The sequence below is a fragment of the Heterocephalus glaber genome, unplaced genomic scaffold, assembly GCF_053883595.1.
Source record: "Heterocephalus glaber isolate CG9 unplaced genomic scaffold, H.glaber_assembly_v1.0 deba00000122, whole genome shotgun sequence".
In the NCBI taxonomy this organism is placed as follows: Eukaryota; Metazoa; Chordata; class Mammalia; order Rodentia; family Bathyergidae; genus Heterocephalus; species Heterocephalus glaber.
In genome coordinates this window covers 8,927,607-8,945,723 of record NW_028258138.1, presented here as the reverse complement: position 1 = coordinate 8,945,723, position 18,117 = coordinate 8,927,607, and the positions used below count along the sequence as shown (strand labels likewise).

General features: G+C 44.7%; 1 protein-coding gene across 1 annotated transcript in view; it reads left to right on the top strand.

Annotated features, from left to right (window-relative positions):
* Positions 1–3,110: 3,110 nt before the first annotated feature.
* The window catches only part of Clic6 (CLIC family member 6), a 45,610-nt gene continuing 30,603 nt past the window's right edge, over positions 3,111–18,117 (top strand). The window contains exon 1 of the mRNA XM_004842585.4: positions 3,111–4,448. Within this exon, the coding sequence (XP_004842642.2) occupies positions 3,474–4,448 (975 nt within the window). The 5' untranslated portion in view covers positions 3,111–3,473. The remainder of the gene's footprint in view (positions 4,449–18,117) is intronic.

The window sequence follows — 18,117 nt, the reverse complement described above, 5'->3', positions numbered from 1 at the left end:
ATGGTGCCCTATGGTTCCATCCACTTTGCTGCAAATGACAAAATATGGCTAAGTAGTACTCATATACATATATATATAATTTTATTTATCTATTTCTCTGTTGATGGGCATCTAGGCTGATTATACATCTTGGAAATTGTGAATAGTGCTGCAGTAAATATGGTTGTGGAGGTATTTCTTTGGTGTACTGATTTCATCTTGCTTGGCTATATACCTAGAAGTAGAATAACTGGATCAATATGGTAGATCTGTTTTTAGTTTTTTGAGGAACCTCCACTGTATTCTCTATAATGGCCATACCAATTTACATTCTTATTAATAGTGTATAAGAGTTCTTTTTTTAATATCCTTGCCAGCATTTATTCTTTATAGTAACCATTCTAATTGGGATTAGATGATATATCACTGTGATTTAATTTGCATTTCCCCGATAGTTAATAATATTGAGCATTTTTTCACATATTTGTTAGCCATTTGTATTTCTTCTTTCGATAATTGTCTATTCAGGTCATTTGCCTATTTTTATTTGATTACTTGGTTGTTTTGTTAAGGTTTTTTTGGAGATCTTTATATATTCTAGATATTAACCCTGTCAACTGAATAGATGACAATTTTTTCTCCCATTCTGTAGGTTTGTCTCTTCACTCTACTGACGGTTTCTTTTGCTGTGCAGAAGTTTTTAGTTTGACATAATCCCATCTGTTAACAGTGGCTTTTGTTTCTTGTGTTTATGGGGTTCTATCCTTTTGGACAAATCATCTTAAAATACACCAGTATCTTGCAATGTTTCTCCTCAGTTTTAGATCTTACACTCAGATTTTTGATTCACTTTTTGAGTTGATTTTTGCACAGGGTGAGAGACAGGGGTCAAATTTCAATCTTCTGCATATAGACATCCAGTTTTACCAGTATCACTTACTGAAGAAGTTGTCCTTTCTCCAGCGTATTTTTTGGGGGGGTGGGGTACCGGGGATTGAACTTGGGTCCTTGGGCTTGCAGGGAAGGCGGTGGAACCACTGAGCTAAATCTCTGGCCCTTCCAGTGTATGTTTTTGATGAAATTTTCAAGAACCCGTCAGCTGTAGATGTATGGATTTATTTCTGGGATCTCTATTCTGTTACATTGGCCTACATGTTGCTTTTATGCTAATACTGTACCATGTTGTTTTGTTACTACGGTTCCAAGTATGTCTTAAAATCAGAAACTGCCATGCTTCCAACTTTGTTCTTTTTGCTGAAGATTGTTTTGTTTATTTACAGTCTTTTGTGCTTCCATATGAATTTTGTGTCTGTGTTTTCTAGTTCTTTAAAGATTGTCATGATATTTTAATAGGGATTGTATTGGCTGTGTAGTTTGCTTTGGGTAGTGTGGACATTTTAATAATATTAGTTCTTCTTATTATGAACATGAGATGTTTTTCCATATTCTATTGTCTTCTTCACTTTCTTTCATCTCTGTTGTGTAATTTTTCACTGCCTTTTACTTCCATGAATAAGTTTGTTGTTAGGTATTTTATTTTTTTGTAGCTATTGTAAATGGTATTGCTTTTGTAATTTCTCATGCAGTAAATTTGTTATTGGTGTACAAAAGATCTACTGATTTTTGTATGTTATTTTGTATTTTGCGACCTTACCAAATTTAACAGTTTCAATAGTCTATTGGTGAATTCTTCAGGTTTTTAATATATAGAATCATATCATTACCAAACATGGTAACTTAACTTTCTCCCTGCCTATTTGTATGCCTTTTTATTTCTTTCTTTAGTCTAAATGTTTCAGCTGAAACTTCTAGTACTATATTGAATGAGAGGTAAGAGTGGATATCCTTGGTTTTTTTTTTGTTTTTTTTTGGGTACCGGGGATCGAACTCAGAGGATATCCTTGTTTTATTCCTGATCTTAGAGGAAATGCTTTCAGCTTTTTCCCATTCAGTAGGATGTTGGTGATGTTTGTCACATGTAACCTTTATTACTTTGTCATATGATCTTTCTGTATGTAATTTGTTCAGGGCTTTTATCATGAAAGGATGTTGAATTTATCACACTTTTTTCTGTATTTATTAAGATCATATATTTTAAATCTTTCATTCTTTTGGTGTGATGTATTACATTTACTGATTTATGTAGGTCAAACCCTTCTTGAATCCCTGGAAAGAAAGTAGCTTCATTGAGGGTAATAATCTTGATGTGCTGTTGACTTTGACTTAGGTTTTATTGAGAATTTCTGCATCTGTGTTCATCAGGGATGTTGATCTATACTTTTCATCTGTGTGTGTGTGCATGTGTGTGTGTGTGTGTGTGTGTGTGTGTGTCCTTGTCTTTCATAAAAGAGTAATGCTAACCTTAGACTGAATTTGGAGGGATCCTTCACTTTAAATCCTATGGAACAGTTTCAGAAGAATTGGTGTTAGTTCTTTAGAGCATAGCCTCCTTTTTGAAGGAGAAGGTACATAGTCTGTGATTCTGGGAGCTTCCCAGCTGAGTGAATTCCATTGTTCTAGTTCCCTCTTTTACATCTTGGATTTTCTTCCCCTGCTTCCAGCTTCTCAGTTCCTTAACAACATCATGACCAAAGTACTGGTCAAGAGTTTAGAAAATCTAAGGGAGTCCACCAGATAATCAACTCTTAGCATTTCAGGGACCAGGGAGGTGAAGGATATAGTCTTCTCCCAGTGTTGGGACTCAGGGTAGTTGTTGCATAGAGAGGCAGGCCCTCATGCGCCACAAAACCCTTTTGTGGTCAGAAAAGCCCATTTGGCTCCTTTTGCTTCTACATGCAGACCTCTGGAGCCAGTCAGGAAGGTCCTGGAGAAATAGAAGGTCACAAGCCTTCCCTCCCCTCTTCCTTTTCCCAGGACTTATACTCTTGCTGTTGGTCACAAAGCTCAACCTAGCGAGGAGTTTAATGTTTCACTTCAGGGCTAAGGTGGGAATTAGGTGTTTGAGTACCAGGTTGTGTGTAAATGGCTCTGGCACTTGAAGCTGTTCCAAACGCCCAAGAGGCCAGGAAAACCAGACTCTGAAAATCCACAAGGGCCACAGAAAGGCGAGCATTGGCCAGGCTTCCAGGCCACCCAAACACTGGGGGAGGAGGTGGAACAAACCCCGCCCAAGCCCCAGGGCATGGAGTTGGCACCAAGGACTTCTGGTCAAATCTAGGACAGCGGCTGGCTGGTGGACGCTTCAAAGGACGTGGAGGACTGTAGCCCTCTCCCGCCCGACGCTGCACCTCCAGGGCCCACGCTCAAGACTCCTGGGTCGAGGTGGGAATCAGGAAGCACGAGAGAGGGAGGAGGAGCCCAAACACCTTAAGCCCGGGCCGAGCAGATTTTTCCCTGCGGGAAACCTCGTCGCCAGAGCCCAGAGTGGGGCGCCCTCCCGGAAGAGGTGCAGCAGCCCCTGCACCTCGCCCCTCGCCCCGGCACCACTGAGCAGTCAAGGAAGGCGCCCCGTTAAAGGACAGGGTTCTAGAGCCATGGCTGAGGCCGCGGAGCCCGAGGGTGGCCCTCCGGGTCCCCAGGGGCCGCCTGAGGACCCAGCGATTCTGGCAGCGGGATCGGAGGCAGAGGGACAGGAGGCTGGCGAGGGCGCAGCAGCGGAGCCCAGCGGCGAGGGGACGCGCGCGGTGGAGGAGGAAGGCGGCGGCGGGAGGGACGCGGGGCGCGCGGGCGAGGGAGGGGACCCGGGGGCAGAGGCGCAGGGCTCTAGGGGAGCGCAGGGCGGGGAGGAGACCCAGGAGGGCGCCCAGGACGGCGCCCAGGACGGCCCCGCGGTGCCCCCGGCAGGGAAGGAGGCGGGCGGCGCCGAGCAGGTGGAAGAGGCCTCGGGGGAGGCTCAGGGGGACCCGGGGGACCCCGCGGCCCCGGAGGCGCACGAGGAAGCGGAGCGCGGGCTGGAGGAGCCACCGGGGTTTCGCCTAGACGCCCAGGGACCGGCAGGGGACAGCATGGAAGCTGAGGCGCCAGCGGGAGGGGCGCACGGGGTGGAGAACGAGCCCCCGGCGGAGGAGAGCGCGGACCCCAGCCCGGGGGAGCCTAGGGAGGCTTTGGGGGAGGACGAGGCGGCGGAGAGCGGGTCCCCGGGGGCAGAGGAGTCGGAGGACGCGGTCCCCGGGGACGCGAGGGCAGACGTTGGCGAGAATGGTGACCCGGGGGGGCTCCGGGAGGAGACCGGGGAGGAGCAAGGGGAGGGGGAGCCGAGCCCCGGGGGGGCCCGCGAGGAAGCCACACTGGGGCGCGAGGAGCGGCCCCCCGACGGCCGCCGCCATGGGCAGGCGGCTGAGTCCAGTGAGGGTGAGGAGCCGCAGCCCCAGCTCAGCAACCACCTGGCGGAGGAGGGCAGCGCCCAGGGCGGCGAGGAGTCCGCGCCAGTAAATGGCGGCGGGGAGGACGGCGAAGCGGCCCAGGAGGGGGACCCGGGACAGGAGCATGACATCACCCTCTTCGTCAAGGTAAATGTCCCTGCCTCCAGTCTCAGGACACCCCTTCCCACCCTGAGCCTTCTCGGATCCAGGAGGGACTTGCAGAGTGTGCCTCCCCACGCAGCACGAACTGTCACCAGGTGCTTCTGACTGCTAGAAGGTAGGCAGGGTTTCAAGAGATCTCAGGAGCGTTTGGGGGATTCTCTGAAGGACAGGAGTTTGGCGCGAGGGTAGTCAGAGGTGCGACTGTGGGATCAGCATTCCACTGTCCTTTGTCCTGAAAATCCCAACTCACCCTCCGGGTCTGGAAGTGATTAGGGAATGAATTAAGTGGAAACAACAAAAAGCGACGCGCCCTATTGGTATTGAAAGGGTGTTTGCCACAGGAAGCTCTAATCCTTGAAGAGAAAAAGAAAATGCGGACAGGTAGGTTCCATGTGAAAACTATCCCCGGGACTCAAATTCCCGAGGCCCAGAGCTGGCCAGCCATTCAGTTCCAAAAAGGCGTTCCAGTTTCACAGCTGGGAATGTGTGTCCGGGAGGAAGGTGGAAGCTTACTGACACACGGTCGTATTTGTCGAACGTTTTAACCTTTCCTTTGGAGCAATGCTGGAAGCTGGTGACTTGAACATCAGCTGTCTGTGTGACAGTATGATCGAACTCACTTGTGTCGGGAAGACAGCAATGGTTTGTCTTGTGCAGGAGTTTGTGGAGAGTCCTGTGGCAGAGGAAGTTTTGAGCTTAGACAATTTTACAAGGCATCAAAAACACACAGACACATTCAAGCAGCCTCTCACACCAAGAGCTTTGTTAAAGAAAAAAAAGAGAAAAAAGCCCTTTCTGAAGACCTCTGCCTAGACCCGGGGAAGTGGACATAATAAGGTCAAGAATGTGCGTTACACATTGAATCATAATCCTTCCAAAATCCTTGCAGGCTTATAGAAGCCAGTTATGGCCCAAGTCTCTTGGCTGAAATGTAGACAAATCCTAATAAGTAAAGAAAAAAAAATGCTTCCAAAGTAATTACCATTAGAATTTTAAGAAGTGTCTGGGTGGCCAGGAGCTTGGGTTGGAACGGGCGTGTATTTCTTCACTAGCGAGAGGCTGCTGTCCTACCATTTTTAAGGCCTTAGGACAGGGTACAGTGATCTATGGGGAAATCCCCTGACGGTACAACCCATTTAGAGGTCCTGGGAAGAACTGGGGTACCTGCTGCTGGGTGGTTCCAGACCTGGTCTGGTTGAAGAAATTTTTCATTGCTGGGGCTGAATGGCTTCACGATTTGTGCAGAGGGCCTCCTGTGACAGCTGTGAGATGCAGTAACAGCTTTCTAACTCGGCTCCCTGTCTCCTGCTTCCATGCTGGGTCCTCTTCCATCAAGTCCCTTGGAAATAGCTGGTGAGGCAGGCAGGAAAAAGATCTGGTCATTTTGTCTCTTAGTGTATAATTCTTCAGTTGGTCATTGCAGAGTTTCGGGTAAACCCACATTTCAGAGCCAGGCACAAGCTCTTTGGTTTGTCATTCCTGCTTCTCATTTCTCTGGCCTTCCCTTGGTGTTGCTGGGGGTCCCCACTCCATGTAACCATGGCACTGCCATGCCAGCCATCGCAAAGCACTTTCTGTCTCTTAAGGGAACCATGGAAGCACATTCCTTCTGCTTCGAAACTTTGCAAGTGCCGCACCCCACCGTTGCCCCAGTCCCTGCTCTTGCCTGGTTGTCTGCCATGTGTCCACAATTAAGTGTGGGCTTCAGCCATCCTGGAGAGACTTTGCCGCCCCCAGTCTAGGTTGAGTGTCTATGTTCTGTCCATGTTCCACTCACACATGGCAGTGTTGTCTGTCACCTGACCTGTGTGAAGTTCATTATTATATCGCCAGTGGGGACTGCACTGTAGTGAAGGACTGAGTGTGTGGCTGGCTGCCTGCATGAGTATAGGGTGTTGATCCAGAACACAGAAGTTAGAGCCAATAGGTTTGGAATCAAATCCTGACTCTGTACTTTCTTGCTGTGTGACCTTAGGCAAGTTACTTCACCTTTCTGTACCTTTGTTGTCACAATGATTAAACTGGGGCAGTCACAGTACCTACCCTTAAGGTTCTTGTGAGGATTCAAGAATAAGTTATAGAAAGCATGGAGAATGGAGTCTTGCTTAAGTAAGCACAGAGTAAGTGCTGGTGCTTATTGCTGCTTCTGCTCAACTCACAAGAGCTTTCATTGATTCTGCACAGTTTTCTGCCCATTCCACTCTGCCATTTTTTTTTTAAGGGAAAAATCCCTCGATGTACCTAATTACTTCCATTCTCTGGGATGAGAATGTTAGGAAAAGTAAAAACACCTTTTTTCAAGATACCACTTGGCAGTAGTTAGTGTGGATTGCGAAGGCGGGGGGCGGGGGGGGGCTAACATGGCAGCTTCTCCACGAGGTGTGCTTAGGGTTGCCTTGGGGCTCAGTTGTCAGTATATTTTTTCATTAAGGAAACAAATAGGTCTCCAAACAGTGAGATCGGCTAACTTCTGAGGGTCTCTTAGTAAGGGGCCTCACTTTTTTCTGAACCTACTGATCATTCTCTTTAAAAACACATGAAAACAAAAGACCTTAATGAAAAAAGCAAAAAACCTTTATTCTGCTGAACTTTCAAGGTAGTTTGTTTTCCTTGGTATCAGAGATTAAATCCAGGACCTTTGCTCTCAGCTACATCTCCAGAGGGCCTTGCTAAGTTGCTAAATCACCTACTCTGGGTTCGAAGTTATGCTCCTCCTCCCTCAGCTTCCCCGAGTGCTGGGATTACAGCCATGCACCATCACGCCTGGCTCCAAGTTTGCAATATTTGATTTAAAATCCTTAAGTTAAGCCAGAATAGGATTTCTTTGCTTGATTTAGTTTTGCCTGGGTCCCTCCTTGGGCTCCATTTTAGGTGAATTCTGTTTTTCCCAGTGGATGGCTGACCTGGACTTGGCAAATATGTTAGGGCAAGTGCTCAAAATTGGTTTTCTATGATGTAGTTGCAGCATAGAATTTACAGAGCTATTCCTTAAGGTGAGCACTACAATGTGTTTCTAAATATTCCTCTAGGCTTCATATGACGGCTTAGTAAACACACTTAAAATTAATTAGGCCACATTCTATTTGTGAATTTTTAACTTTTACATTTTTTTGGTAGTACTAGAAGTTGAAACCAGCACTGTCACACTGAGAGCCTTTAAGTCACTAAGTTGCTGAGGCTAGAGTTAAACTTGGGATCCTCCGGCCTCAGTCTCCTAGAGTGCTATGATTACAGACATGTGCTCCCACACCTGGCCATTTCTTCTTATTTTTTAAAAGGAATACATTGGTTATAAATATACCAGAGAGTAATGACTTACTAATGAGTAAAATGTAATAATATTAATTGCCTCAAATTGATTTTTGATTTTAGTCACCTGGGTCCTTTTTATACCCCACCTCTTTATGAGAATCGGCATGTTATTAATTTGTCATTTTGTTTTATTCTATAAGGAAGCAAGGGTGTATAATTTTAAAAGAGTCAGAACTAAATAGAACAAGCCAATGAAGACCTTGAATTACTGTGTGGCAAATTAGTTGTAATCATGCCCATTTTTAGTTTTCTTTTCTCAAATAGTTACCTGTCATCAAATTGCAGTGTAACCTTGCAATATATTTTGTTAGAAAGATTCTTTTTTTCTCCCACTCCTTTTCTCCTCCTCCTCTTCTTCCTCTTTTTGTATTTCTACTTTTTAAAAAAGTTTCAAAATACACAGCCTTGCTATGTAATCTAGGCTGGTCCTGAAAATCTTTATTTAGCCCAGGCTGGCCTCAAACTCAAAATCCTTCTGCCTCAGGTTCCCAGGTGCTGGGATTCCAGGCATGTGCTGGCATTCCTGGATTTCTTTTCTTCTTTACTCATAACAGGGAAGGGTAACAGCATAGCATAATAGCACAGCACGATAACAACCAAAAGGCTCACAGCAACTTAGTCAGCTTTGATTTCTCTAGTTCATCTTTAAGGCAAGGCCTAGGTGTGGGACAGAAATCTCTGAGACAGAGATTTCCTGGCAAATTTTACATGATTTAAAATTCCTCAGTGTGACCATTATATGATCCTGGGCCAGGATCTAAGCATTTCTTCAACTGTGTTTTGCAGAGCTCTTATTTAACCTAACACACACTTACTGCCGAGTTTCATGAGCCTCCATCAACATCACACTTGGGTTCTCGAAAGAAAATGAAACTGAGACCTCATGGAACAAAGTAAAACTCAAAAAAGACATAGGCCTCAAATAAGCACTATGAGCCAGAAATGTCAAAGAACAAAATAAAACAGAACAAAAAAATAATCAACCAAACAAACAAAAAAATCAAAAACATTCCAGGACCAACATCTCAGCAACTCCTGGTAGATCAGTAGGCTGCAGCTTTTAGTAGACCAGTAGGCTATAGCTTCTGGTGACCAGTAGGCTGCACTTCTGAGCATGTCTGGCCTGGAAGGAGCATGCTGAGACCTGTTGTTTGGGACCCAGACTCTGAGGAGCCTGGAAGGGAGATATTGCTTTCCTTACTATGTGGGTGCTTACTACATGTTCTGAAGGGAAGTGAGCAAAGATAATACTTCCGTAATTTTAGTTCTCCCCTAACATCTTATTTTTTGTAGTTTGTTTTCTGATTAATTTTGAAGACTTGCTTGTAACTTACATAAATGAAATCAGCACATGGTTACTTGACATAAGTAGACATTTTAGCAATGGCTTTTCTACAGGCATGTACATTGCACACGGAGGGTACTGGTGCCCCCCACACACATTGAGGGACACATGTGTTCTAATGTTTATCCTCATTTCTGGGTACTGCAGTAGGTCCCAGCAGGCCCTCAGTTGTTGCTTTTATGGTGATATTAGGTAGGTGGTCAGGTAGAGAGTTGATGGATTTAAGATGACAGCTAGTGAGAAGCAAAACCTGGACCCAAGCCCGTTTCCTTGCTGCCTTTGTTCAGTGTCCTTGTGAGAGGGTCAGGCCCAGTTTCCTCTATGAAGACGTTTTGGTAGTGGGGCTACAACGTTGGGGTCTTTGGGGCCTGTGGCTCTGTCCTGCACCTCTGTCCTGCCTGTGCTCATGGGCCACCGCTCCCTGCTGTGCCTCATGGGAGAGCTGTGCTTCCCTGACTTCAGCCTGAGTCCCTCCTCCTCATAGCCAGTGTTCTCTTTGTCCTTGGTTTCACAGGGCCAGCCTTTCTCCTTGAGGTGCACTCTGTTCTCCTATCCCTGTGAGCATTACAGACAAGCAGGACACCTTCAGAAATACTACAGTAGGTCCTGTAAATGTGTAAAGTTGCCCGTTCTGATACTGGCACAAAGCCTAGGGTTTGGAGGGACATGGGAAAGCCCAGGCTCTGATCCATGCTAAGGTTTGAATGGCACATTGCACTGCAGGTCCAACCTGCTCACTCTGTCCCCATGCCATGTGTGGGGGGCACTGTGCTAGAGTCTGAGAACACAATGGCTAAAGTCTCAGCCCACTTTCTGATGCTATAACAAAATACTCAAGGCCTGGGAATTTATAAAGAATAGCATTTTTTTAAATGGTTTTGGAGTCTGGAAAGCCCAAGGGTACTTGGACCTGTACTTAGCATGTAGTAAGACCTTTCTTGCTGAGTCATGACATGGTGAGAAAGAGCAAGTGTGCCAGCTCAACACACTCTCTCCCTCTCTGTCTCTGTCTCTCTCTCTCTCTGTCTCTGTCTCTCATTCTCTAATAAGGCCACGAATGTCATCATGGCAACCCCACCCTCATGGCCGCATCTAGTCATGGTAGCCTCCCAAAGGTTCCATCTTTGAATATCATTAGTGTGTGAATTTGGAGATCAAGTTTCTAGCTCATGGACATTTGGAGGATGGATTCACTCTGTAGTCACAAGCAAGGTCCCTGCCCTCCCCAAACTTGCCATTTGCATGAGGATGATATTGAACAAGGTAGTATGGCATGCGTACCTAATTTCTTCATTGGGCTGGAAACTGGCATTCCAAAGACCATGTAGTTTTTGGCCATTTTGTTTTCTCAGCCATTATTAGCACAGGGTCCAGCACATGATAGACAATTACTGATAGTAAGAAGAGATGGAGGCACTAGAATGAGGAGGAGGCTATAGGAGCATGCAGCAGGAGGCCCCAAAGATACAGGAAATACTCGTTATCAATTTAGTTGTATTTAGAAAGCCACAGTTATCTTCCTTTCTGCTCCACAGAGAGTAGGTCCCCTGATAAACTCTGGTACAAATTCTTAAAGATTTTCTAAAATGGGGTGGCTGTGATTTGAGCTCCTGTTACACTCAGTAAAATTGTTTTCATCCTAAGAGTTGAGGTAGTGAATGTTTAAATCGCTTAAACTCCTTCTTTTTCGGGACTGACTTTCTTGCTGTTTTTGTCTGATGCTGACTCACCAGCTGGACCTAATGTCTAGGCACAGTTTGGGGAAATGTTTCTGCACAATATTAATAGCTACTGGATGACACCACCAGGCTCCCTGGAGCCCATTCTACTCCTGCAGGGAGACAATATCAAGCCCATCTTCAGCTGGGGCCTTGTTTGCATCAAGACCCCTGCTTACTGCTCAAATGAACATTTTAACTCGGAGCTGTTAGTGCATAGGTACAAAATCTATTTTACTTAGTGCTGCTATGAAATTTTCTCAGTCTTGAATTTAAGACTATTTCTTGATTTTTTTAAAAACTTGTTCGATACTGTTGCCCCAGCCAGTGCTACCCTATGGTACTGAATGTTGGGGAAAATGTCATTACAGTGTGTTCAGTTGCAACTCATAGATTATCCAAGAACAAGAGGATCTAAACCCACATTCTTGTTTCTCATACAAGAAATAGGCAACAGTGTGCCTATGTCACCCAGGGCACAGACTGGCTGTGTTCTGTCTCACTCTATCCTCAAAATGGGATCTCCTGAGCATCAGACCATCAACAGCTGAAGTAGGAGGGTGGGAGGAAGAGACAGGGGTTTTCTTCTCTCACCCATTTCTCTTTCATCAGGTAAAGATTTCCACCTCAGAGTGCCGGCAGTACTTTCCCTTCTGTCCCATTGCTTGGGGGTGACTTCTATGCACCCCACTTCTAGACCTTTCTTGGGCACAGGGAAATGAGATGGCAAGATGGGGTTAGACCAGTGGTCTAAACTATGGCTTGCAGGTCAAATCCAGCCTGTTTCTGTGCACCTAAAACCTTCACAGTTTTAAGTGTAACACATGTTGCCCTTATTTTCATGGGAACATGTTGACTGTCGGCACTGGGGTGATTTAGTCTCTTCATCTTAGTAACTTCTTATAATTGATGCATGGGAAAGTGAAGCATGGACTGAGATAACACTCGTGAAATCTTCACCTTTGTTTACTGGAATCTTTAAATGCTCTGTTATGCTTTTTATTCGATAACTTCTTAAATCCTGATGGATTAGGTGCTTCCAGCCTTTAATTTCTTCCTTTCTTTTTAATTAGCAGGTATGTTTTACCAAGCACATGCACTTTCAGAATTTAACTCCATGTTGCAGGGTAAGAAGTCCTGTTCAGAACAGAGTTTGAACTGTGTGGGGTGGGATCATTTCATGCCCACATTATTCCACCTGAAAGTATTGGTGGATCACTTTGATCATGGTGTGTGATCTGCTGAAGTAAAGTTGATACCTACAAATCAAAACCATTGTGAAAACGTGATCTGTGATGTAGTAATATCAAAATACTGTCTCTAAGGTTGTCTCCTAACCAGGTGTTCTATTTATGCTTCCATTTGCTGAAAATTGGCCAGAACGCATAGCGAATATGACAAATCTCTTTACAGTCGCCCAGTGGATTGTGGAGGATCAGGGAGGTTGTCCATAGCTTGTGCTTGCTGAATAGGAGGAAGAAATGAATACTTAACTATCAGAGGTAGTTTGGAAAGATCAGCTGGAAGTTTCCAAGGTAGTAGGTCTGTTGAAAACCACAGATTGTTTTGATATATACTGACTCAGCCTACAAGGACTCCACCTAATCTTACGTGTATGTATAAGACATACTCAGCTTGAAAATGTTCTCTAATTACAGCTTTTTGCTAGGTTCATGGACTCTCCCACTCACTGCTTCTCTTCCTTTCTGCTCTCGTTTGTTCACATAAAAGTTGAGTCTATTGATGTGAGGAGAAGCAAAAAGCTGCTTTTCAGTTTCCCAATCTGACTGATGGTGTTTGGGACCCAAGTGTATACTTAAAACAAATATTTATTGATCACTCGCCAAGCATCAGACATTGTGCTTGGGGCTGGGGGTATAACAGTGATGAGGACAAATGTTGCTGCTGTTTTTTGGAGCTTCAATCTGGAGAGGGACTGAGAGGAAGAGTTAGAAAATAGCATGAGGAGGGGGAAGATGGAGCTGGAATGGAACCAGCGGGACTAGCGGGCTGGTAGCTGAGCAGTGACCCCTGTCAAGGGGTGTGTTCGTCAGCATCAAGTCACTATAACACAGTCCTGAGCTAATCAACTTATAAAGAGAAAAGGTTTGTTTTGGTTCACAGTTTTGGAGGTTCTGGTCCAAGATGAGTTGGTCCCATTGCCTTTAGGCCTGTGGTGAGGTGGCACAGCATGAAGAGAAGCATGTGGTGGAGCAGAGCTATCTACATCATGGTCAGGAAGCAAAAAAGAGGGCAAAAGGGGATCACAGTTGCACAGTTCCTTTCAAGGACAAACCCCAGTGACCCGAAGACCTCCTGTTAGTCTCCACCTCTGGAAGGTTCCCCAGTCTCCTGACACCACCACTCTGGGGAATAAGCCTTTATCACATGGACCCATGGGGGCTGTTCCACATCCAAATGATAGCAAGGAGAGATTTGGGCTCTAGATCTCTGACCTTGAGGACGACCCATAGATTTATCTATCCTTCTGCACTGTAGTGGACACATGAATGACAGCTATATAGAAGCATGGCTACCACACCAGGCAGCAGGACTTGCCAGCTTTTAATTATATATTTTGTAGAATGGAAATCTCCTATCCCATAACATCCTTCACCTGAACCAGCAATGTCTCCCAAATTAAATTATATTGACTGATGTTGGCTTATATCTGAGGACAGTGATTTAGCTCTTAAAATCCTGTGGCACGAGGAAGATCATTTTTGTCCTTCTGTGTTGGTGGCAGGAGACTTTGGTGAGGGATATAGTTGAAAAGCAGAGTGGTATAGAGGAAGATAGCACCATCACTGCAGTACCTCTCATTTCTGTCATCTCCGGTTTTACAAAGGAGAATCAATCTGGCACCCATCAAATGTACATGCATCCCAGGATTCCCTTTTTGTTTCTGAATGTGTGACCTCAGGCCTGTCCTGGAGAAGAGGGATTGTTGGGGCCTCTTTCATAAACCTGTCTGCTGCCGCCTTCCATACACTGGGACTTTCTGCAGGAGAAGGTGGTTAGCTGCTGAGGGGCAGAGAAGCCCTGGTGCCATTCTGGCCAAGGCTTTATGCTTGTCTTTTTCTAATTTTCTGGGGCCTTAGGATGCTGCAGTGCGGTAGGCAGGACCTCTCCATGCATCCCAGCAGTGTCCCCAGCAGTACCTCTGACCCTCTCCAGCTGCAGTGGGATGCAGGGATGAAGAACCAGACCAGGGAGGTCATTCTTTTCCCTGGTTTGAGCCGCACATGGGCCCTTAGGACAGTGGCCACACTGAAACACTGGACATATTACAGCTGCCCCGTGCTTTGAAGGCTGTACAGAACAAAGTTGTCTTTGGTCTGGAAATCTAGCGACACTAGTTTCTCCTGAAATGAGGAAAATTAACACTTTTTTGTGTCTTTGGTGTCAGAGCTCTGGAGGCAACTTCAAAGAACCCTGGGAAGATGTAATCTCTCCCCAGCTTTGTTCACTTTGTTTTAACTCCAGGTTGGATGCCTTCAATTCTGTTCCCATGAATAGACTGGGTGAAGTTTTGGGTTACACTCAGTGGCTTCTTAGTGTCACTTAACCCTTAAAAATTCAATGCTTAAGAAAGCTCAGAGGTATTAATTAGCACATCAGATATGGAGGGAACATTCTTTGCTAACTGCCATTTTAGCAAATGTGTTATGATTCTTTGAATTGAAATAGCACCAATAAAGGTGGCCCCAGTCATTGAGTTTTGGCAAACTAAGTACTACAGATATGAAGCCCTGCCAATCACTGAATATAAAATAATGACTCTGATATCTTTAGACACTGTTAATGTTTTCTTTAACTATTTCAAGTGAGTAAAGAGCTGGGTCTATAGGTATGTGATTTGAGCACTTGGGCATACCTTGGAATCATATAGTATAGTACATTAAAAACAGCAGCACATTGTTTAGCATGGCTTTTATTGAGAATTGGGCTCTCATTTCCTCCCTCGGAATATGACTTGACCTTTTTGACTCTTGGTAATCAGTAGAATAATGGCAAGATGATGTTAGATGAATTTTTTTCATGGAAGGCTGCATAACTTCACTGACCATCCTGAGGTCACCATGAAGGAGGAGGCCACCTATAGGTGCTCCACTCAGCAATCCTGGCTCAGCCCAGCCTTTCAGCCATGCGTGTAAGATGCTGGATGACCTGTGAGAAGCTATCTTGTCCTCCTCCCAGCCCATCCACCAGTTGAGTACAGCTGAGTGAACTTTGTCAGTGCTACATGGGACCAAAAGACCTAAATTTGTGGTAGCTTTTTACACAGCACTTGGTGACTGGGACATGTAACTTGTTTCCTCTACAGTGGTGAACTCTGGGTGGATATGAAGGCAGGGCCAAGGCGGGAGGCATGGAGTAGTTTAAGGAAGTTAGAGGGGGCCTAGTGGAGGGAGGGAGTCTCTGTTGCCAGGCCTTCCATTTGCTGCTGCATTTTTCCCTTTTGAGTCACTATAGGGATTGGAATACTCTGTCATTCAAGAACATAAACCACAGGGGTGTATAACAACAGGCTGCATTATTAAGCAGGCTTTCCAGAACAAGATGTTCCTTTGTTGTAATAATTCCTCGTGAGAATTTTACAAGGAAATAAGCTTTTCATCTCCATGCAAAAGCTTCAGTTGGTATCAGGCCATATTATTAAATCAAGATTAAAAATAGCCCTGGCATTTTTCAAGCATAATTCATATATGAGACAATGTGGCAGGTGCCATTTAATTTGTTCAAGTACTTTGCACCACTTGATTCCACCTGCTGTGAACAGTGAGCACCCACATTGCTAAGCCTTTTGCCAGAGTTTAAAGCTGGAAGCTGAGTGGTTCCATAATTAAGCTCTGTGGGTTGACCACTTCATCCAGTTACTAATAAATTAATTATTATAACAGTTGAAAAGAATAAATGCTATACATACTTGGAAATATATGTAGGATTAGGAAGCTTTTTTTTTTTTTTTGAAAAATTCAGACCCATGTTTCATGGTTTTAAGGTCTATAATATATTCCTCAGGATTTAGGTGCAATGATGAATGAAATTATTTCTGAGTTCTAGGATGTGAAAAGTGAGAGGCCTGTTTCCTGGTGGATCATAATCCCCCTCTACAGCCAGGAGCAAGCAAACGGATAACACATTTCCCCAACAGCATGAAATAAATGCAGCTCCCCACTTTCACGGGACAGACGCCCTAAAGCACTGGTTAAGTCTAGCAACAAAGTCAAAGTCATTGTAGAAAGTGCTATCCACTGTGTGGCCTTTTATTTGTTTCACAGGGAATTACTCAGTTATTCTCTTCTAAAATGGACCTTGCTTCACTTCCCATAGCCTTTTTCTTCATGCCCTGGAGGAAAGTGTGGTGCGTAGTATTTGTGTCTTGGGATTAGCTGGCGTAACGACAGTGAACAATATCAGCAGAAGTAAGGATGTGGCGGGCACCACGACCTTTCCGTTCATCCCTCCTAAGTGTGGCAAGAGAGAAGACCCATCCACCTATCAGACACTTAATCTGCGAGGAGCCTTATTTCTGCCCTTGGGTTTTGTTGGTTGTTGCTGCTTTCACTGGTTTTTTTTCTTTTTTCTTTTTTTGTCTCTTTACTAAACAGCAGGCAAAGAAGACGAGGGACAGAGTGACAAGGATCAGTGGGCTGGTTTCCAGTCCCGTTAGGTTCCCTTTGCCCCACAGAGAGGCTAGAGAAACCTCGACGCTTTCCACATAGTCTGCACAAATGTCTGCCTGTCCCCCATTTCGCTTGCCCTCACCGCTTTTGACCGCAAAGTGGGAGACATGGGCCACACCAGTGGTTTCGCTCTGTACCTAACCAAGAGGTGGGGACCGGACTATGGGGATTCCTAATATGCTGCTATAAACTGTGGAGGAAGGAGCTGATATCCCTTCCTCAGTCTCTATGGGAGACTTGAAAACAGGAACTTCAGAATTTGCATTGGGGTATCAAATTCTGAGGGCTGCAATGCCAGGCTCTCCCCAAGCAAAGAAGCTTTCCTGTATTCTATGTCCCTTATGAAGGCATCCTTGTCCCTTATGGAAATTGTGAACTTGGTTAGAAACTTAGACAATATGAACTGGTGCTCTCTGTCCAGTTTCTATCAGATGTATCTCATATTATCTTTGTCACCCTCTTAAGATTTATATATGCGTTAGAATACTTTCCACTTTTTTTGTTTTGCTTAAATTCTTTTATTGGTGCATTTTAGTATACAATATGTTTACATTTATCATTGGGTGCTTGTACCTGTACATGATGTATCTTGGTTCTTATTTTTTCCCCATTCCCTGTGCGCCCTTCACCCCCTCCACCCTTCCTTATTTACATAGACTTTGTTTCCATTTTTTTCTTTTCTCATAATTTTCCTTTTCCCTTCTTTTCCTTTCCCCTTACCCTCCCACTTCCCTTACCCCTTTGGACCTTTTCTTCCTATTTCAAATTATCAATTATTCATTTTAATAATTTTAATCCTTATTTACACTTTCAGTTTCTCACACTAGAGAAACTATTCAGTATTTACATGTGTGTCCTATTTATTTCACTTGAGTATGGCCTCAGTATGCATCCATTTAGCTATAAATGTCTCTAGTTTGTCATTCTTTATGGCTGAGTTGTACTCCATGTTATAAAAAAATCACATCTTCTTTATCCAGTCTCCAGTTGATGGGCACTTGGGCTGTTTCTAAGCTTTAGCCATTATGAACTGTGCCGCTATAAACATGGGTGCACATATATCACTGTGGTATGCTTATTTTAATTCTTTTGGCAAGATACCCAACAGGGGGATAGCTGGGTCAAATGGGACCTCTAGCCCTAGTTCTTTGAGGTATCTCCACACTGATTTTGATGGTTATCTCTGATTGACAACCCACTGATCAGTTCATAGCTGAATGGGCTATTAGAAGGTGGTGGCCAGTTGGAAGCGGTTAGTCATTGGATTTGTGTCTTTGATGAATATACCTTTTCTCCAGCACTCTTCCCCTTGATCTGTTTCCTAGGTGCCATAAGGTAAGCAGCTTTCCTCCATCATGTTCTTCTGCCATGATGTTTCTGGTTTGCCACAGGCCTCAAAGCAATGGAGCCAGCTAACCATGGACTGAAACCTCTGAAACCATGAGCCAAAATAAAATTTCTTTTTCTGAGTTGTTTTTCTCAGGCATTTGGCCACAGCAATGCAAAGGTGACTAAAACAATATCCCTTTCCCTTGTAGAACTGTGAACTTAGTTACAAACTTAGTATGGACTGATGTTCTTTGTATTTG